The sequence below is a fragment of the Carya illinoinensis genome, chromosome 3, assembly GCF_018687715.1.
Source record: "Carya illinoinensis cultivar Pawnee chromosome 3, C.illinoinensisPawnee_v1, whole genome shotgun sequence".
Taxonomy (NCBI): domain Eukaryota; kingdom Viridiplantae; phylum Streptophyta; class Magnoliopsida; order Fagales; family Juglandaceae; genus Carya; species Carya illinoinensis.
In genome coordinates, this window is record NC_056754.1 from 20,668,343 (window position 1) to 20,689,632 (window position 21,290).

General features: G+C 37.9%; 2 protein-coding genes across 20 annotated transcripts; one reads left to right on the forward strand and one right to left on the reverse strand.

The window, feature by feature from the left end:
• Positions 1-30: 30 nt before the first annotated feature.
• LOC122303732 (zinc finger HIT domain-containing protein 3-like) lies at positions 31-9,360 on the forward strand. Of its 14 annotated transcripts, none has more exons than XM_043115654.1 (8): positions 31-208; positions 414-506; positions 615-646; positions 1,125-1,155; positions 2,526-2,614; positions 8,532-8,620; positions 8,731-8,781; positions 8,910-9,360. In XM_043115654.1, exons 2-8 carry the CDS (start codon positions 433-435, stop codon positions 8,961-8,963), a joined length of 420 nt encoding a protein of 139 aa, XP_042971588.1. In that variant the 5' UTR covers positions 31-208; positions 414-432; the 3' UTR covers positions 8,964-9,360. The 14 variants fall into 14 exon arrangements, with proteins under 14 accessions (XP_042971588.1, XP_042971587.1, XP_042971585.1 ...); XM_043115653.1 differs by having other exon boundaries at positions 57-208; positions 586-646; positions 1,125-1,158; positions 2,528-2,614; positions 8,920-9,360; XM_043115651.1 differs by having other exon boundaries at positions 59-208; positions 1,125-1,163; positions 2,528-2,614.
• LOC122303730 (transcription factor PIF1-like) lies at positions 8,437-19,924 on the reverse strand. Of its 6 annotated transcripts, XM_043115638.1 has the most exons (12): positions 19,456-19,924; positions 19,236-19,340; positions 18,285-19,137; positions 14,977-15,075; positions 14,811-14,876; positions 14,603-14,668; positions 12,927-13,334; positions 12,354-12,432; positions 11,592-11,687; positions 11,361-11,497; positions 10,915-11,014; positions 8,437-10,027 (listed from the first exon to the last, which is right to left on the reverse strand). In XM_043115638.1, exons 2-9 carry the CDS (start codon positions 19,322-19,324, stop codon positions 11,677-11,679), a joined length of 1,671 nt encoding a protein of 556 aa, XP_042971572.1. In that variant the 5' UTR covers positions 19,325-19,340; positions 19,456-19,924; the 3' UTR covers positions 8,437-10,027; positions 10,915-11,014; positions 11,361-11,497; positions 11,592-11,676. The 6 variants fall into 6 exon arrangements, with proteins under 6 accessions (XP_042971572.1, XP_042971571.1, XP_042971570.1 ...); XM_043115637.1 differs by lacking the exon at positions 8,437-10,027 and having other exon boundaries at positions 10,637-11,014; XM_043115636.1 differs by lacking the exons at positions 8,437-10,027; positions 10,915-11,014 and having other exon boundaries at positions 11,306-11,497.
• Positions 19,925-21,290: the final 1,366 nt, after the last annotated feature.

Here is a 21,290-nt window from a genome sequence, read left to right on the forward strand (position 1 = left end):
TCTTCCGCAAGTTCACACGCACACATGTATTATGATATTCTGCACTTCGAAGTACGTCGACGCTCAAGATTTCGCCACGTCATAATAGATTTTTGCAAATGAGGCAAAGCGCTGCGTTTCAGGAAGGGAGTCGCTCAATCAGACCAGACGGCGTCCAAAACTCTCTCGAGTCGCGCAAGTGGAGACGTCCCAGCACCTCCGGCTCCACGTTCGTATCTCTCTCTTTCAGTCTCTCATTACGGTTTATTTAAAAAAAAAAAAAAAATCAAAACCTTATTTTGATTTTTTTTTTTTGTATATTTAAGCCCAAAGCCAACTTCGATTTTTTTGGTTTCATGATTTCGTAACAGCCTGATTTTCATCTTCTTATGCGTTTGTTACTTTGTTTCCTCTGAAAATATTTTCTTTGATAGCTAGAAGGGGAATAGTGAAATGGGCCCTCGACAATGTCGAGTCTGCAAGGAAGCACAATCAAAATACAAGTGTCCCTCATGTCTAGCACCTTAGTAAGCCATCCGAAGCCACTAAAATCCTCTTGCTTTTTTGTTGTAAAATACTTTCAAATTTCACTGACTCAACTGATAGTTTTTTTTTCTTGATTTTCCTGGTTTCAGTTGTTCTGTGGTCTGTTTCAAGAAGCACAAAGGTATGTCACTTTTTTGTATTACTACTATTTCTCTGTTAATGAATTACGCGGAAGTTTCTAAGCAGAAAATCTTAAGAACTAGAAGTTGCTGATTTTGTAAATTCTGTATCTCTTACTCTCACTCTTATATAGGGGTGTCGTCTTCCTATTAGAAACCCCAGTTGATTGCTGGATTGTGTCATTAATATGTCTCTTGGTTGTCCAAACACGCAAATTTATTGCAGTGTTAGGTTTCAGAATGGGCACCTCCATTTGCGGCACTATTTTACTCCAGAGTTAGAGGTTATGTAAATTTGAGCCTGTAATACCAGGAATCACAAGGGAGAAAAGCAAAAGGGTGTCCTTTAGTTGGTTGCTGGATAAAGCTAGAGAGACGTAATTAACGTAATTAAATATTAAAATTTAACAACCACCTATAAATTAAGTATGAATTGGTTCTGGTAATGAGGACTAATGTGCGTTTATATGAATGGTGCAGAAATCCCATGTGCTAAGCCGGTATCTTCTGAAAGGTCAAGTAAGAGTTTCATTTGCCTAACGTATTCAACATTTGTGATGTTCTACAGTTTTAATAGGCTACACATTCTTTTATTTCTAGTTGCTTTTGGTTTGTTATAGACTTATAACAAGATGGTTGCTATTAGAAAAATTGTGGTTTCTGTATTAATAAGAGTTACATTAGTCTAATCATGTCCTGACTACCGTTTTAATAGGCTACATATTCTTTTATTTCTGGTTGCTTTTGGTTTGTTGTAGATTTATAACCTCTTGTTCGTTGCTATTAGAAATAGTTGTGGAGTCTGTATTATACGAAGGGAATTCCCTCCCTCCTTCCTCTCCCCTCTTCCTTCTACAGACAGGTTGCTTGTTGGCTTTTCAACTGTGGAAGATTTGTTTCTTTGGACTATTAACCCCTCAGTTTTTCACCTTTCATTACGATTTCCCTCTATTTCTTTTGTTACTTTTTTCACCTTCAAATACGTTGCTTTGAAGTCTAGTGTGACGTACTAGTCTTGCAGACTAGATGATGTCATCTTCACTATTCAAATGAAAGTCTCCTTGATACAATGATAGATTCAATAAAAAAATTATTCTTGATATCATGATATAGGCAAGAAAATACACTTTACACTTGGTATTCAAGCTTCTTTATGACCTTTAATTTTCTTCTGACTCTTGACAATCATTTGATCTTAAAGGAACTCATTGTTCATAAAATGCACATGTACATAAGTGCAAATTCTGGTGTTAATCTTGGATTGCTTCATTGATATACGGAGTTACAGTGTCTTTCTTGAGCAATCAACTACGACGCTAAGGGTGGAAGCTCAAGTAGAGGGAAGTCTAAAGAGAGGGCGTTGTGAAGACGGGAAACAAGGGGTTGGGGTTGGGGTTTCGGGTTGAGTATTAGTTCTACGGGAAACAAGGGGTTGGGGTCGGGGAGGTGTGTTCCTTTCCAATTCAGGCTTGGTGTATTTTGGGTTGTTTTTCACGGGCTTTTTGGGTCATTAGGGGCTCTCTAATATGGGCTAGGTGTTTTCTTGTATACAGTTAGTATACTTGGTTACTCCTATTGATATGTATAATATTTTTACTTATAAAAAAAATATATACTTTTCAGGACATTTTACTCCATTGGCCAATTGTAATAGACTTCAGGTTTGAATATTCATGAATTCCTTGTATCCTTAGTCAATCATGTCTGGGTGTTGCTCTTGTACATGTCCCGTGTACTTTGCCTATACCTATTCTTCATCAATAGAATCTTTATTTTGCCGATATAAAATATAATTTTCATGTGAAACCTATTTTTGTCATTTAAATTTGATTACTTAATTAGTTTATTTCCATTTTCTGAGAATTGTTTTTCATGTTCATTAGCTCTCGATCCAGAATCACATGTAGAGAGACCATTAAATGTTGAAGAACCAGATGATGTGCTACAAAAGTTGCAACTTGAGGCTATTGGTATGAGTTGTCTGACTCACTTAGAGGCTTACCCCTCAAATATTCCTCATTTTGCAGTTTCATACCTATCAATAAATTTATATATATATATATATTCCTTTATACAATACTAATGTGATAATTGGGCAAGTGTGCTGCTGCACACTAGTATGAGCAGGGTTTTAAATCTTAGAATACAGATGTCAATAGACAACGTAGAGTCCTCAAAGTATGAGAAATGATGCAAACCCCCCCAAGGGGGCCCAAGCCACCTATGGGTCTATAGTCCAAAATGATTAGTCAATAATACAATTGGAGCCCCATTAAAACATTATAAAAGGCAAGAATTTCTCATTCACAATCAATGTGGGGTATAACTTATAAGTCAATATGAGGTATCATAGATGATAAGGTTTGTTGTTGCATAGGCTGTAAAACATGAAAATTGTAAACATATGAAGAAATTTTCGGTTAGTGGTCTTTCACTTTGGAGGGAAGAATTTCATGCCTGGGCCCTTCAAAACGTATAATGGAGGTTGCAACTTAATCATATCTTTAGTTTGGAACCGATTGTGATTCTTCTTCCCTGACTTGTTTTGAACTTTTGAGGATAGGTTTCATATTTGCTTACCAAGGCATATCAAGGGAACTCTACATTGGAATCTCAAGTTTGTCAGATGGGTTAAATATTTGGAAATTGAATTGGTTGCTTCTCTTTTATAATGATTGTATTTGAATTGGGAAATAGTGAAGGAGAGTATACAACTTGCTGGAGTTTAACAAGGGATGGTTTGTTTGATGCCCTCTTTCTTGTGATGTTGCAACATGTGATTTTTAGGTATCCAATGCGGTATTTTCCGTATCAAGGTGTCTATGAAGGACAAGATAGAATTTGCTATAGTTTAACGATCAGTGGTATGTCTGGTGCCTTTATTCTTATGATGTTGCATTGGGTGGTTTCTTTAGATATTGTAAACAATATTCCCAAACTAAGGCACCTATGGAGACCAGTGGAATGATTTCTTGTATAAAGTTAGTGGCAAAACAGTTGACCCATAATTTGATGCACTGCTTAGTTGTAATAGATTTTTTAGGTCACAGTGTTCTAGCGTTCTCTCTTTTGGGTCTGGTGGGTGATATCTAAGAGAGTTCTGGAGTTGTCACGGTGTTTGGAAATGAATGATTAATGGTATTAGAAGTACTGTGATTATGGATAGTTGTTCCCTGTCTAATTGGCGATTTAGGGTGAAGGGATGAGCCAAACATTTGATGTTAGTGTTATCTCAGGATAATCTTAACCTTGTCCCTTGGTTCTTTCTTTTGATTGGTAGATTTCTTTAGACAGCATCCCATCTTCCTCTCCTTGGAATCTTTGGATCTTTTGAACTTTAGATTGTGACTTTGTTACTTTAGGGGAACCATTTTCATTGCTTCCAGTGTGCTCTAGTTCTTCATGTTTCTTCACTTCTTGTTTTCTTTTTTCTTTTTTCTTTCATTCAATAAATTTTATTCAGTTTATTTTTTATAACATACTTCATCATGCATGTACGTTCTAGAGGTCAATATTCATGTTTTATAGCTGTAAGGCAAGTTGATTCAGACTCCTAAAAGGAAATGGGTTCACAAGGCAAGTTGGACTTAATCACTACAAATAAATAGATCTCTATATAAGGAGGAGGTTTTTCACAAATCTAAAGAAGCTTCCTATGCATAGGCTCCACTATGCACAATGACTCCAAAGAATTTTCTCTCATGGGAGGCATCTTCTTTAACCTCCCAAAATTTTAAATTCCTCCATTGTATTGTGAGATATGTGAGATCATGAGAGATTGTAAAATCACTCATTATAGTAGATTTCGCCCCCAAACAACCCGTGGACATAGGCGTTACGCCAAACCACGTATATCTCTGTCTCTCTATATTTATTTTTATATGTTTATTTATTATTTATTTTCATGGATGAACGCAAAGAACGCCGTATCGAAGCCCAAATCATGATTGTGAGTCCGGGGATAATTCATTCTTTCGTTCCAGCTGCTTGTGCAATTTTTGGCATTAACAATTGGCACCATCTTTGGGATCAACTATTTATATGTACCGAAAATGAGAGAATGATGATTCCTCGGCTCATGAGATTGTCTCCAAATTAACAGATAAGATCTTTCGTTTTTAATATGTTATTTTTCCTTTTATTTCATTAACCCTGTTAAAGGGAAAAAAGAAAAAGAAAAAGAAAAAGTAAGAAGTAAACTAGTGGAGTGCATGGCATGCACTATGCACGTGACAAATGCACTATGCACACCATGCACAGCAGACCCAATTATTTCATGTGTAGGGTCAACCACCTTCATGCACAGCACGGCCCAAGGCCGACCACAAAGGCAGACGACCAGACATGTGCGACAAGAATTCCACCACCAATTCCTTGCCGCAGTGGCGCATTGTGCACGCCGTGTACAGTGCATGTAGAGGAAGCACCCTAGGTATTCGCGAGCCAAACATCCATGAGCCAGCGAGGCCACCACCTGCTGCCTCCTAACCCACCAGCATTTTTTGTCACACCGGTGAGGTAGTACTCAGCCACGAAGGCCCCTCCCGATGGTTTCTATCTCCATACATAGTTCTACGAAGGAGTATTGTTGCCAACAACCTATGTGCATGATGTGGCCTAGATCTGGCCGCCAAGACGATCACACAAGGCTTGGCGCCGACAAGGAAGTCCTTGGCCACAACAGCCCCTACCAACTCATTGGCGCTCCCTATGGCCTGCTACCCTTGTGGCAGGCAACAAGCACACCGCAAGAGTTGGAAGCCAGTGGGTAAACCACCCGTCAGCTATATTCTCTCAGGTGACTACACGATGGCGTGGGCACCCACATTCCCACCAAGAGAAGCCACAAAGACCAGCGTCGATCATTTCTGTCACTGGCGAACTTCCACAAAGATGAGTAACAATGCCAAAAAGCTACACATTCCCACGGTCCCCACCACCCCAATTGCGGGCAACAGCCTCACCTAAAGGAACACATCCTTTGGTAGTCAGCAACACTCCCCCCAAGCTTGCCACCCTTGTGGTGGACAAGAAGCACACCACCTCCAGCAAGCAACGAGCATGCAGTAACATGGAGAAGGTTTCATGCCACGGAAGCTCCTAGCCAACCCCACCAATGTTTCACACCGCAGAAGCTCCTCGCCACCCTCATCGACCTTTTACACACTGGATCATGGAGAATTTCCTCGCCCATGATCGAGTGAAGCCACCAGTGCCAAGCATCTAGACCGTTAGTGTTTTCTGCCACCATGGACCCTAGGCGAGCAAGAAGCTTCTTGGTGGTGAACACTGAACATACCCAGCTCGCCACCCTGTGGCAGGCAAAGCCCTGTTGTTCACCACCACGAGCCTACTCAAGCAACACGCATGATGCAATCGTGCACATGAGCTGAATGCTTGCTTGCCCAGCTCACCACCTTCATGGCGACAAACATCTCGCCAGTCTCACATCGGGCAATAACTCGCCACTCCTTGTGGTGAGCCACACAAGGGGAACGGCAGACAACTTATGGCTAGCAATGATCCACCACGTCATGACATGCACTTGCATAACAATGGACGTGGATAGAATAAACATAGGAGGACACCGATGGCCACAAACGGCCAGAACAAACTGACGGCCAAGACTCCAACGCAGCGCCGCCCGATGCAAGCACCTACAACCAGCGGAGAAACTTTAGCGGCATAGCATTATACATACAAGTATATAAGTACAGCTATATAAGTATATTGTATAGCTATATATTAGTATTAATTATAGTGATTAGTATAACTATATAATAGTATTAATAGTAGACTATTAGTATAGCTGTAAGCCTGTATATTTGTATTACTTATAGTGATTTATTATAACTATATTAGTATAAGTATAACTATAGTCTATATCAGACTAGTAGTATTAATTTTTTTTTTTTTTTCTCAAAAAAAGTATTAATTTTTTTTTTTTTTTGGATACCATATTAGACTATTAGTTTTAGTATAAATATTAGTATTAGTATATAATTATAAATATTAACATTAGTTAATAATTATATAAAAATTATATAATTAATTTATACAATTATTTAAAGAAATAATTGTCTGATATATAAATAATTATTTATATACAATTATTTATACAATTAATTTATTTATATAATATATATAAACTACTTATCAAAATATATATATAATTTTTTTTTTTAATTTTTCATTCAGTCTAGTCCGGTCCAGGGTGAAAAACCCCTGGACTGGGACCAAACCGAATGAATTCGATTCTCCCAAAATCGGTCAGGTCTGGTCCGGTCCAAAAATGGCCGGTCTAGTCGGTTTTTCCGGCCCGGACCGGCCAAAGCTCACCCCTAGCCAAGCTCCACGCTTACCTCTAGTTTGGTTAAGCACATCTCCCGCCTAGCTCTCCAAGCTGAGCTCTTCAATGCTCAGCACAAAACATAAAAAAAACCAAGGACCAATTTTTAAAGTTTATTTTTTATACAGATTGTTGACGTGAAGATTCTCAAGGCTCTCTTGTTGAGCAAATTGACCTTAAGAATCGCATGCAACTGTTGGGATAAAATTGAGCTAGTCTAGTCTATCACAAAAAACAAGAGGAGATAAAGTCAAGAATCTAGCACAGAGATAAAGCCAATGAAGGATAAGGCAAATTGACTCAAACTCCTAAAAGGAAAGAGATTTAGACTCCTAAAAGAAAAGAGACTCATACTTCTAAAAGGAAATGGGTTCACAAGATAAGTTGGACTCAATCACTCTAAAGAAATAGACCTCTATATAAGGAGAAGGTTTCCCCCAATCTAAAGAAGCTTCTACATACAGGCTCCACTATGCACATTGACTCCAAAGAATCTTCTCTCAAGGGAGGCATCTTCTTCAACCTCCCGAAATCCTAAATTCCTCCATTGTGTTGTAAGATATGTGAGGCCATGAGAGATTGTAAACTCACCTGTTATAATGGATTTTGCCCCCAAACAAGTAACAACTCGTGAACGTAGGCATTAGGCCGAACCACATATATCTGTCTCTGTTATTTATTATTTATTTTTATATATGAACGTGAAAAGTACCGTATCGAAGCCCGAATCATCTTCATGAGCCTGGGGGTAATTCCTTCCTCCGTTTCAGTATGTTGTGCAATTTTTTGCATTAGCAGTCTCATTACTTGTACTAATTATGCCCTAGCTTTTCCCTGAAAGCCTTTTTTAAAAAAATATCCAATTGTATATAGAGAACTCTTTATTGGTATCCCATGTTGTCTCTTTCATAGTTTAAAATGTTCGTCATTTGTGCTAGCTTAAGTCGGTAGATATTTTTTTGTATATGTTGGTAGCTAGGTTCTCTGTCAACATATTGTGCCGGGCATCACTGGCATGAATTTAAACTGTTGTTCAGTTTATGTCATAGTGCTTTTACTGTATCTGCTAATTGGGTGGCTGCATTTAGCCATGTGACCCAGAAACTCCTGCCACATGGTATATGGGCATATGGTGGAACAGATTAAAGTTTTTTTTGTGTTAAGGAACTATGGCTTTAATGTCGTTTCTTTTTTCACAAGAATGGGATGGAAGGGGAGGTTCTATATCCAAGACTCACTGGTGTGTGACTTTCCAATAACAGTTTGTTGGGATGAAAGGAATTCTAAAATGGAAGGTGGAGGTCCTATATACAAGACCCACTGGTGTGTGACTTACCATTTACCAATAATAGAATTTGTTGTGATAAAAGAGATTATTTAGAATTCTTTTCTATGCGTCCTGTGTATTTGGCTGTCTTTTTTTTCGTATTAATAAAAATCTGCTTAACGTATCAAAAATAAATAAATTCTTTTGAAAGTTTTCTGATTGAAATCATCAATTCCCTTGGGTTGTAAATTCATTGGAAATCCTTGTGCAGCTTCTTCTGGTGAAATCCGTGATGCTTTGAAGGATGAAAACCTGCAGAAAATCATCCGCAATATTGATTGTTCCCCAGATGCTGAGAATGTAAGAAGTTCAATTCTGAAATCAGCACACCAGTATTTTCTGCATTAGATAATACTCGTTTGATGCCGTGATCATTGCTAAATCAGCTGAAATCTGTTGTCACTTGGTAGGAACTTGAGAAAGCCATGGGAGTGGAGGCGTTTTGCATGTTCACCGACAAGGTATTGCCATCTGTTGCTACCTTAACTGTACTCTCCTTAAATGCAAAAGCGTTCATAAGAATAGGTTTGCATGCAATGTGATTAGGAAATCTTAGTGCTCCAGCTTGAAGCGTCTTACTCAATTTTAGCTTTTCTCAGATTCTATCCATCATCAACCCGTAGCTCCAACTAGCTATAACTAAAGGAGGAAGATGAAATTTTTACAGGAAGTTAAAGATTCTTCTACAAAGCCAGCAGTTTGTTAAATCAACTTCTAGTTTGACTTCAATCTGGCTGGCAGCTAGTACATCCCTTGCTCCGTGAGTGTCGCTTCATGCAAGTCTATCGATAGGAGTCCTCTGGTGTAATATATAGGTTGAGAATATTTCAATTTAGGGTCTGGTTAAAAAGTACATTTCAAGTTTCAATTTTTCTGTACAAATAGTAGATGGGATAGGAGCAAAACGGCTCCAATTTCTCTTGCCTAATATCATCAATAAATAAGAATATGACGATGATGAAGGCCTTGGTCTTGGGGTAGTACTCCCTTTAAGGTTCAAGGTTCAACACATCATAAATACAAACAATTTTTTGGAATCACACTTCTAGTGAAAAGTCAACGATTTAACTAGTTTCGTATATTAAAACCTTTGAAGGTAAGGTGCACGGCAAGGAATTGGAATTTATTTTGCAGGCATGGTTCTAAACGGCCTTGCCTTGATGATGATGGAAGCTTTGCCTCTCTCTCTCTCTCTCTCAGGGAGGGAGAAGGCTTCTCTCCCCTCGGGCCTTATTTTTTTTCCCTTCCCAGCTTTATCCTCCTTTTCTCCATATTGCTGTATTTGAGTGGTCCAATATGTAGTCATCGGCCCACCATTGAATCTTATGTCTCTCCAACTTAAAGCCCTTTTAACTTTGGGCAACAATTTGAAAAGATTTTTTCCATCACACATCAACATCATTTTGGGTCGTTTGTTGCCCACTCATCCCCTCCGTATTTTTCTTTCCAATACTAATGATTTAATGTTGCTTAGAAAAAAGAAAAAATAAATAAAAGATAACCATTCAATTTATGGAATCCACCACGCTCTCTCTATAGTTTCGCAGAAAATCTTACTGCACCACATGATCCGCTAAGCAATTTGGGCTAGCAATTTTGGGGGTAAATTCTAATATAATAAAAAGTTAAGGAATTAATGAAGAAACTGAGATATTACCTTGTAGGAGTTATGTGTCAGCTTCAAATTCCAAAATTGCTTTCCATTGCCTGCCCATGGTAACTGATAATTTATGGTCTTTGAATCAAACACAAACCCTAAGAAAGAGGATCATGAAAAGAAAAAGAATTATGCTATTCATTGGTAGCTGTTCCTACTGTTATCTTGCTGCACCCGTACGTCTTCCACTTTTATTGGCGACTGCTGACCACTGCAACACAAGTGGACTTGTGGCCGGAATTCTCCAATCTTTACCTTTAGCACTTTTATTTATTTGGCATTTAGAAACGTTCGTTTTAAAGATACAATCTTTTCCTCCAAATATTTAGGTACAAGTTTCTAATAGACAAATCTAATACAATTTTTTATAAAAAAATAATTGAGTCTCACTAATAAATAATAATTGTTTTTACACTTGTTTAGGTAGGATTCACTTTTTTTTAAGGATTTGTATAAAGCTTGTCTATTTGAAATTTGTATAAATCAAGTAATGCGGCAAACATGAAAGGCGAGGCTTTCTTCGTCAGGCCTACCCACTGTCCCGACTCCCCCCACATGCTTTCCTTGTTTCCTTTTATGTTGTATGCAATATGCATGTGACATGTCGAATGATAAAATAAAAAAATATCTTCTAGTTTACAATTTTCATGTTTCAAAAATGAAAAAGTAACTCCCCCACCTTATCCTTGCATATATGGTAGCTGTAAATATGTTCTTGATCCACACTTTCTTATTTTCAACTTCTCATAAAGATGATAGACAAAATAACCAGAATTTTGGGTATGAGACCCCACAACTAATGGCCATTTTAACATACGTAATGATGCCAGATAAAGCTGACGACCTCATTGGTTTAATGGGTTAGAACTCATGAAAATTAATGAAAGGATGACACGAATCCGAAGCAATAAGAACAATATAGTGTTATCGTAAACACCTTTTTCGCTTTCCTTCACTGGTCCTGTGTTTGCAACATTTGCAAGTTGAAGGCAGACAATGACATAGTAGACGATAGAATTCTATCAGCATCCTTCCTCCTGGACCCAAGGCCACATCTCTCATTTATAGGCATATCGCAATCACTAAATTTAAATTAGAGAAATGATACTTACAATTGTGAGTGTGCAAGTGTCGTACAATCACTTTAAAAAAAATGAATAAATACAGGACTCACATGAAAAGAAATTAATTTTTTAATAGTAAATTCCACTCTTTTTCAAAGTGATTGTACAACACTTACACACTCCAAGATTGTATATAGCATTACTCTTTAACTATAAGTGTAAACTATAAGCATCTCTCATATCTTCGAATAAACTAGTGAAAAAGAGAGAGAAAAGGGCAACAAAACTTATATTAGAAATAGAACTTTAATTTACATACGAGTATCCATAACTACATGTTAGTTGCTTTATAAGTGATGGCCATCCGGGAAAACTTATCTCGGAAATGCGCTATTTCTCTTGTACTACAAAAGTTAGCAGGCAAGAGTCCTGTCATCCATTGGACCAAGAGCCGACCTGTAATGCACAAAAATCTCATTATTGCTATATTCTGAGTTTCATGCCATGCCCACGCAATCCTCATTTAGTTTCAGAAATCACAAGGAATTACCATTCATAGAGTAGCTGGCACCAAGTAAAGCAAGGATTGCCACAACTTGTGCATCACTGGCCAACCAGGGTTCCTAGCCATTGACCTATCTTGTACCTAAGGAAATCATCAAGAAAAATAGAGAAGAGTCAGGACATGATATCCCATGTTGGATGGTGAGTGTTACTTGGATTAAACCATTATTGTTGTCATTCAAACACTTCGATCAACTTGAATCATAGTTTGTGATAGCCCTTGAACATGCAGCTGCCACACCAGTCAAGATGTGGTGAGAAGCCCATTCATTATCAATGCGTAACAGGTGTGTCAAGAGAGCCTAGCCAATCTGTAACATATATAGTTTTCGAAGCAGGAGCTTTCTTCCTATTGACTAGTATTGAGCCACCCAATCCATTCTTAAGTTAAATACTTTTATGGTGAATGTCTATCTCAAAATAATATGAAAGGTTATATTACAGTTAACAATCAAAAAAGACTGTTCATATTGCTCATTTCCTATTGAGCTTTGTTCCTTCTTTCTTCTCTATTTAATTTATTACAGTTAATAATAAAAAAAGACTGTCCATATTGCTCCACAATCAACTGTGAATAATGCAGGTGCACAACTAGTGTTTCTAAAACGCAAAAGAACGATCACAAATAAAAGATCCCTGTACTTTTATTTGTGATCTCGTAATAACCTCGTAAAAGATCCCAGTACTTTTACCCTTTTGTTTTCCCATAACTACATAATTGACGAAATCTTTAATGCAATAAACCTACCTGATTGGTGATTCTCAAGATTTTCAGGTCCCCTACTGGTGTTTGGCTTGCTACTACTTGGCTGGGCCAGCACTTGATTCTGCAAAAGGAATTAAATGTTATTGATTTCAACTTCTAACAATCCCATGAGAATGGTGATAGAATAGAGCCGCGCCCATTAACCTTAAAAGAGACAAGCATGTGGGAAGCTAAAAATGGATTCGACAATTTCTTCAAACTTTTGGTAATGAGAAACAATAAAATTTGAAAAAAAAAAAAAAAAAAATGATTAACTCAAACTGGAACCGTAAATTGCTCTACACAAGATTGTAACCAGATATATTCCAAATCAAAAATTAAGGTCACATGGGCCAAGAGTGTTTCAGAGAACGACAGAACTATGGATTCATTGTCCAATGGCATGGATCTATTTTTTAGGTAATGCTAACTTTCAATTGGTTTGTGTGGACCTATAGTGTTTTGGAGAAGTAACGGAACTATGGAAGTGATTGTCGTATAATATATAGAGGTGGCAAGAAGTTATAAACACATCCAAGTTCTGATTCAGAGGTACAATTAAGAGGATATAAATACCTGTGGTATTGGCAACTGCATCTGATGGGCAGCAATATACTGCTGATAAGGATCAACAAAATGTGGGAACCGTGGCTGGATTGTGTGCTGTGTACCAATTGAGTGTAGCATTTGTTCTGACTGGTTGGTTGCTTGGATTCTGGAAGGATCGGGTGCAGGAACAGGTGGCATATGAAAAGCCGGCATTGGGAATCGTGGTCCCAGATGAGCTGCTGCAGCTGATGTTGGCAATGCTGAACCAGCTAACAAATTGGGAAAGGGTATCATGGGACGATTGATGCCCATTTCCATGCCCATGCCCAACCCAATTCCCATCCCCATTGCCGGCATATACTGCTGGACACCAGGAAACATCATGGGGACCATGCCACAACCCATAGACATCATCTGCAAAAAAGTGTTTACAACCTAATCTTTGTCATGAATGCATGAGGTCATAATGTTCCTTGGTGAAGATATTGAACCGCATGAAATAAAACAAAGTATTGAAGATGCACAAAGTATTGAAGATGCATGTTTGTACCCAAAAGACTTTATTAAGTGCAAGGTGTAATGATGAACCAAATCATTTTTACATAAGCATGCTGTTAAAAACTCATCTTCATTCTGGATATATAAACTTCAATTCAAATAAAACTTTCAAGAGTAGAATAGGATGGGTTGAATATATGGAAACTAAAATTCTCTAATTTTTTTCCCCCTGCCCAAAGAAGGTAAAAACTCAATTTTCAAGGATGAGGAAAATGAGGGGACAAAATGTTGACCTCCGAAAGCTTTACTTTGGAGGGAACACTGAGCTGGAAGGCTCAAGTATACTGTTAGATGGGATCAAGATTTAATAACCAAAGACTCCTGCTAACTTTAAATGACACCTTATTAAAAAAATTCGCCCTTTTCACTTGTTTATCATCCATAATTAGACATCTTCTGGTACAGTTAAGAGTCAACAGATGAAGCTGAAACGCATATGTTACTTATCTAGTTAGAGGAGTTTGGAAGACAATTTACCAGAGTAGGGGCCAAGTAGTAAAAGAGAATCTCATACTGACTAAAGAAGAATTAAGGAGCAAAACCGAGATATTTTAGCAAACTAATATGTCAAGGTTGAAGGTGATACAACACCCACACAAGCCATTGTCACACCAATCGAGTTCTTTAAAGCTTAGGTATTGATGAAACTAGTTTATAATTTCCTAATAATACGAAGCTCAAGTCAGGAGCACGGGAACATTCCCTCAAACAAACTCAACCTATTTAGAAGAAAATAGAAGATTCTCCAGCTGTCTTTAGGTGGCAATATCTTGGTATGCCTTTTGTCATATTGATATTTGAATAATTTTGGAAGAAAATGTTCACATTGATATGCCTTTTGTCATGTGTTCTTCTATCGGAAGACAAGCACATGACCTTAAGGATCACAACACACCTTTTTGTTCATGCAAGCATTTAGAAGGAAGAAGAGGCCTGGCCTATTATGCCTTTAGTGTCGCACTAACAGGATTATGACTCTTTTGTTCTGTCTACAAAAACTTGTAATATGAACACAAAACTCACAATACAGTGAGAACAATTTTCTTTAGGTCTGAAGTTGCATAACAACTCACGTGTAAAAGTATGATGAGGCACATAGACCATCCAAGGAAACAAGTTTAAGAATCCAGATAACAATAAGATACCTGTACTTGCAACTGAAGTGATTTCAAATACTCAATCGCCTCATCCAGCATTGAAGCCTTATCAGACTGAAATTTAAAAAGAACAAGTATATAACTAGTCTATACCATATAAAAAAATCACCTATATATGTGTGTGTGTGTGTGTGTGTGTATAAAAGAGGTGGTTGTTCAATAGTCAAAAAACTTCTGAAAATAATTGTGTGACAACCTTGTTGCAACGAGGTATGAGTTCTTGCAAAGCCCTCATCTTCTCATTTATCCTATCTCGACGTCTCTACACGTGAATGCACTATTTCACTATTTGACGGAAGATAACCACGAGAAATAGAGACAGATTTGATCAAAGTTTCTACTATGATAGTAAATATACAGACCCTCTCTGAAAGGTTGTGGACCTCTGCGGCACGGGATCTCTTCGTAGATGTTGATCCACGAACCTGTTTCTTTGTGTCCCCAGATTCAAACTCGGCATCCTTTCGTAATAACATTATATGAAGTCAACCAGGTTGAAACAAAGATATTAAAGAACAAAACAAGTTCATTTTAAGCAGAAAAAAATAAACAGGAAAAATAAGTTACGGGTTTCTTAAACTGGAAGCATAAACTGCACCATAATTTACAAAGAATAAACTATCAGTTTTCAAATATTTTGCCCCACAACTATTCTCAAAGAAATTTTGAGACAATAGCACATTTTAACCCTCTTGAAGATAGCAGTGCTACAGTGCACTTGATTGCAGGAAGGCATTTCCTTTGGCTCTCACTATTCAGCTTTCCAGACAGATTATATGTTGCTTCTAAAAACTCAAGATAAATGCTTAGTCCACAAAAGAATTACAAAAAATTAGCTTACAACCTAATGTGACTTATGTGGTATCTTAGATTGTGAGCTCTTTTTATTGTAAAGTAGATTTGATGTATCACGTCAAACCATGTAAGTTTGAGGTTTGTGGACCTGGCACGACTCAAAAGAATTTAACTGAGAAGTAAAGAAATGTTCATCATCATGGCCCCATGTTTAATTCCAACTTTTTGAATAAAATAAATAGGTAGAACTACTAGCCAAGAAAAAAGGAATAGGTAGAACAAAATCAATTTGTTATGTGCTTGACTAATAGCATGTTGCATGGGAATGACAGAGTTATTCAGAGAATCCAGGTGTCTCCTTTGATAGAACACATCAAGGATTCAAGGTCTCCCAATTAATAAATGCAAAGGCTTGATTACTAATGCTTCAAGCTTATTTCATTAATGGACCATGGTCAATTAAATCATGTTTCCAAAATTAAATGAAACGAAATACAACTCTAAAGGATAACAAGCCTACCCTTTAGCTGCATAGCTATACTAATCCAACAACCTAAACAACTACAATCAAAATCACCCACTTATTCAAAGAATAAATAAAACTCCCAACTTAAACAAAGACCCTTCTGCAAGTCTAACTCCTACACTACAAACAATAAAGCAATTAATAAAGTAAATGGATTTCCACCCCGACCGAAATTTTTAGCACATGCCGCCAAGAGAAGACTCTCCCAACTTGAGTCATAACATTGTCTTCCCTCAACCGGTATTCCTTGCAAACTTGCTTCAGCAACCTTGACTGTCATGTGGCAGAAGGAACAAAGACTTGTGTTGAAATCTGCAAGAGACTACCGGAGCCTCTTTGACTATGGTTGTCTTATGTACACCATCAGTTTTCTTTTTTTCCATTTTGGATGGTATCACACGGCCCTTGTTTTCCATAGATTACATTATGGGCACAAGATGGCAGGGTTGCATGGGAAACTCAGTTGGGTGCATGGAGATTAATGAAGAGGACAAATCCCAAACTAAGCCACATGAAGAACCAACGGATATAAACACATCCAAGACGGATATTTGTATGATAAAGGAGACTTGTGATATGACGACAACAAAGATAAGCAGCTGGGAAGATGAGTAACGTGCAGCGACTACCTAACAGCTATATGCTTATGGTGCCCTCTAAAATAAAATGTTTTTTTTATAAGTAAGAAAGCCAATTTCATTAAAGGAATGAAATAGGCGAAGCCCATGTACATAGGAACTAAAATAAACGTTTGGCATATTTATCTTATCCATATTATTGTCTCATCTATTTTATTCAAATAAATCAGTCACGTGGTCAATTGGTTGGGCATGTAACGCAATTCTTCCTCAATTGTTGAGTCAAGGCAGTGAGCTAGTTCCCACTTAATTGTCTCACAGAAATCAAATATCACATTTGAGATCTTAGCATTTGATGCACAAATGCATTTATCATCTAATACTAAATCAAGTAAGAAGACTGGATCTATATCCAAAATGTCAACCTTTAAACAAACCTAAATATTGTGAGGTCATTATGGCATGACAAGACATCATTCTAGTCAAGCCTCAAATCCTTTTATGCTCTAGTTTAAGTGATCAAATGAACGGCAGGCACCAACTACCACCAATCAACAAGCTATCTTGATTTTTCAATACCTTCAGAGTACAGTAGCTCTGGCTCCTGCCCCTAAACTTAATGTTTTGGATCTTCTTTATGATCCCAACTCAGTAGGGTGCCCTATTATTTAATGCCTTACCAGAAGAGTTCTTTTCTAGACTAAAAACTTGTTAAAGATCGTGGGCAAAAAATGTCGGCTAATGAAAAAAGAAAATAAATGAAGAAAAAAATGGCAAGAGGCAGCAGTGGTCCCAACTGCACAATTAATTAGTTCATGTATTTGCACACAGATACCAAAATATCAACACATGAATAGAAACCAGTGGTCCAAACTGGAACGTGAAATGTAGGCCATATTGGGTAATTTAAGAAGAAAATCTCCCCATCCGAACCCCTAGAAATTATTTGCACTCAAAGAGAATTAAACCTTAAACCTAAGGAGCATACCCCTAAGCCCATGGTCTTTACTGCTTGAGCCAAACTAATAGAATGATAATACCCGTTACACCAGACAATGTGTCACTTCAAGTCCTATGCTAATATTTTCTTCCATCTATTTATTTACGAGAATTGAGACTCTCTCCACTCGAATCAGATATTATAATCCAGATATATACAATATTACATGTTCAATGCTGTAAATCCTATATTATAATCTCTCCTTAAACTAAACCTTATTTACATAGGAAAAATCTCCGTGGATTGTTCGCAACTCGGACAAATGTGGGGATCCATATAAAGGATGAGTTCCACTTGTGACATGTGACCTAGTAAATGCGCGACAATCGTGGTTAGCTCGGCCGGCCGAACATTTTCCAAACTATTAATCCTGGACTGCTCTGGATGACCCTAACTACGAAAATAAATGCCAAATCAAGCAATGGGACGAGGAAACCAGTCCCGAGATACGCGCCGTCAGTTAGAGCCACTGCAGCCTACATCACTTACAATCAGCGGTCACTAAATTCTTCACAAAATAAACTTCAGTACTTCATCACACACGTGGCAACACACGCGTAAGCCACCACCGCCACGTGTACCCTAGAAGATTTAAGGTCAGAGGAGACCACGTAAATGGCCATATTCTAACATGCACCAAATTAAGGTGAGCATCCCGTAGATAGAGGGTGCTCACGTTAATAGACGTCACTCACCTGTGCACGGTAACCGAGACCAACGCAGAGAGTGTCAGAGAGAGAGGGAGAGAGAGGATGTAGTGACTGAGCTGACCTCATAATAGCAGTCGGCTTCTTCGGCTTCTCTTCCTTTGCGCTTGCGATCTTCAGCTGGCGGCTTCAAAGACGGCTCACCGCTGGCGCTGGAGCATCCCGGTGATGACGTCACGGTCACCTCACACGACATCATCTCCTTCGCAGTAGCTCCTGCGGACGACGTGCCCGCCACATCACCACAGCTCATGGTCGCGCAACCCCTATCACCGAAGTCGGACGCCTCCGCCGCGCTCCTCGCCCAAGATTCTGGTCCAGCCACCGGTGTGTCGCTTGAGTCTACCACCGTCGATTCCCTCACCACCACCATGCTCTTCGAGCTTGACGGCTCCGTTTGGTCAACTCCTCCAATAGACCTGGCCTTCTGCCTCGAGAAGTGCATTAAGTTCTGCATCTTCGAGCCAGCCAGCTCCGTCATCCTCGCCGGCGGTATCGGCGGCCTCGATGCCGCCACCCCTACCGTCACCGCTGGACGGAGCTCCGTGACGCTGCTCGTACGTATGGCAGGGTTAGTGTTGTTATTACCGATATTGTTACAGCTCTGATGAAGCGGAGGATAGAGAAGGTCAGCGCAGAAATTGTGCTCCAAGGCAGGGTCGTCGTCGACAAGAGGGTAGTGAAGCCACGAGGTCATTTCGTCTTCTTGCATGAATAGATTGAGATTCTGGTGTTGGTTTGCGGCCGATTCTTGCTTCTGTTGTGAGGATCGGATCTCCCTGGCTGCTGATTGCTCTGCAGGGATCACAGCGTCGCCGTATTTGGAAGGTGGAGATATTCTCATCGACCTCTGGTTCTGGCTCTGCATCACCACCTGGCCGTTTTGCCACAACAGCTCCACGATCTCATCTTCGGGCCTGAGTACTCATTAATCTCCATCAAAACCATTCAAAAATTCGAAATAACTGAAATTTGAAAAGAACAAAGAAAGTGAAGAAGAAAGAAAAACGCTTACAAGGACAATTTTCTGGGGCGAGCAGCGCCAGACGATGAGGGGAGGGAGTAATCGTCATCCATTTCAAAATCAGGAACGCAGTGATACATCCTCTATTTTCCGAAACTAAAACTCCAATAGCAATACAAAGAAAATTAAATTTTAAAAAAGAAAAGAAAAGAAAAAGAAAAAAGAAAATTGCGATTGATGAGCAAAAACCATGCTTTATTTAGCCGCTCACCGTCAGAAAAAGTTTAATTTGTCATCATCAGAAGTGTAACGGTGCCATAGCGGATCGAATATTGAGGATTTAACTTTTGCTCATGAAAGTACCGCAAGCAGAAGTGACCTCCACCACTCTGAGTGTAAACGCGTTTGGAGAAATTTGCGGTAATTTCTTTCCACCTCTAGAAAACTCTAAAGATTCTCTTCCACTCTCTCTTTCTTCTGTGATTATCTGTGCAGGTGAGAGAGTATGAAATGGGGAAAAATATTGTGCAGGAAGAAGAATTTCCTGTACGTTGGCTGTTTGTCTGTGTTGCTCTCTTGTGAACTTGCAGCAGCAGTACAAAGATAAGGTCTCTCTCTCTCCCCCCGAATAATCTGAAGAACAGACGAAATGGATTTTTGACGGTATGTACCCAAGCCGATGTACTTTGCTTTCCCGAGTCCACTTCTCTTTCTTTTTTTTTTCCTCTCTTTTTTAGGCGTTGCCGGTTATAACACATTCGAGTACTGGGGAATATGAATATCGGTCCCCATTCGATCCCAACCGTTGATCGCCTTCTTGTTGGTGATAAGAGCGTACATCTTGTGGGGTAAACGGACATCAGTGGTCATGTGGGGCCCACACCTGGGATACTCCTATATATCCAACGTCCATGGTAGAAAAGCTTCTTTTTCTTTTTCTGGGGAGGGTTTTTTTTGGCCTCCGCACCGCACCCTAACCCTATTTGTCCAGACATCTCATCTCTCAGCTTCTCGTCTCATGTCTACAAACGTACATGGAATGAGATCAAATTCTGTCGTGCGGCAGTTTTTTTTTTTTTTTTTTTTTTCTCTCTTTCTTCTGATAAAAGATATGTGATAAATTTATAAATTAATGTAATTTTATATAATTTATTAAATTTACTGTATAATAAAAATAATATTATAATTTAATAAAATTACATTAATTTATAAGTTTACTTATATATAATTTTTTTATAATTAAAGTATTTCTCTAAAGTAAAATGTTAATTATATATTTTTTTAAACTTTACACCCTTCTTTCAAACAAACAAAAAAACTTATCGTCCACTTTTACAAAAATTTTCATTTCATTTTATCTAATCATTATAATTTTCTCAAATTTTTACACAAAATAAAATAAACAATTCAACTTTTTTAAAGTTCAATATAAAAATAATATTAAAACAATATATTCTAATAATATTTTATTTAACTTTCAACTTTAATCTTAACTTATCTCATTTCATTTCTGAAAACAAACGAGAATAAAAGATATTTTATAAAGAGAAATATTCTAGTCATAAAAAAATTATATAAAAGTAATCTTACAAATTGATATAGTTAATGTAGTTCATCAAATTATAAAGTTACTTTTATTATAAAGTAGATTTAACAGATCAGATGAAACTGTATCAATTTTTTTGTGTAATTTTTATGTAGATGTAACAATTATCTTTTATAAATAAATATATTTTAATATGATTAGTTAAAAAATAAAACTATCTATAAAGGAGAAATCAGATAGTTGACTTACATCATCACTCCTCTTAAAGTTGGTCAATCCACTCCTTTTATCATTGATCAATAAGAAGTGGATTAGTCTTATTTATATTGGATGACAACAAATAAGAAATTATGGCATTTTCTAACATGTCTAATGGCAACATTGATACCAAATTAAGATTGTCTATGGGTGGAAAAGGCCAAGTGTAGGAACATAATTGTAAGCCATAATCAAATAATAATCTATCATCGAAACGTTTATTTTGGAGATAAAAATATACATATATGTTTGTACTCGATCGGACATCCATGTCTATTGTCTTGGACACACCTTCAAGGTAT

Bases quoted from the DNA above. Each gene is read 5' to 3' on its own strand.
- LOC122303732 (XM_043115644.1), top strand. From the start codon at position 433: ATGGGCCCTCGACAATGTCGAGTCTGCAAGGAAGCACAATCAAAATAC. The intron at 1,159-2,527 runs GTCAAGTAAGAG...CATGTTCATTAG, and splicing joins AAGCCGGTATCTTCTGAAAG to CTCTCGATCCAGAATCACAT. The intron at 2,615-8,531 runs GTATGAGTTGTC...ATCCTTGTGCAG, and splicing joins GTTGCAACTTGAGGCTATTG to CTTCTTCTGGTGAAATCCGT.
- LOC122303730 (XM_043115638.1), bottom strand. From the start codon at position 19,324: ATGTATCACTGCGTTCCTGATTTTGAAATGGATGACGATTACTCCCTC. The intron at 15,076-18,284 runs GTCAGCTCAGTC...TTATTACGAAAG, and splicing joins AAGCCGACTGCTATTATGAG to GATGCCGAGTTTGAATCTGG. The intron at 14,669-14,810 runs GTTGTCACACAA...TTTAAATTTCAG, and splicing joins TCATACCTCGTTGCAACAAG to TCTGATAAGGCTTCAATGCT.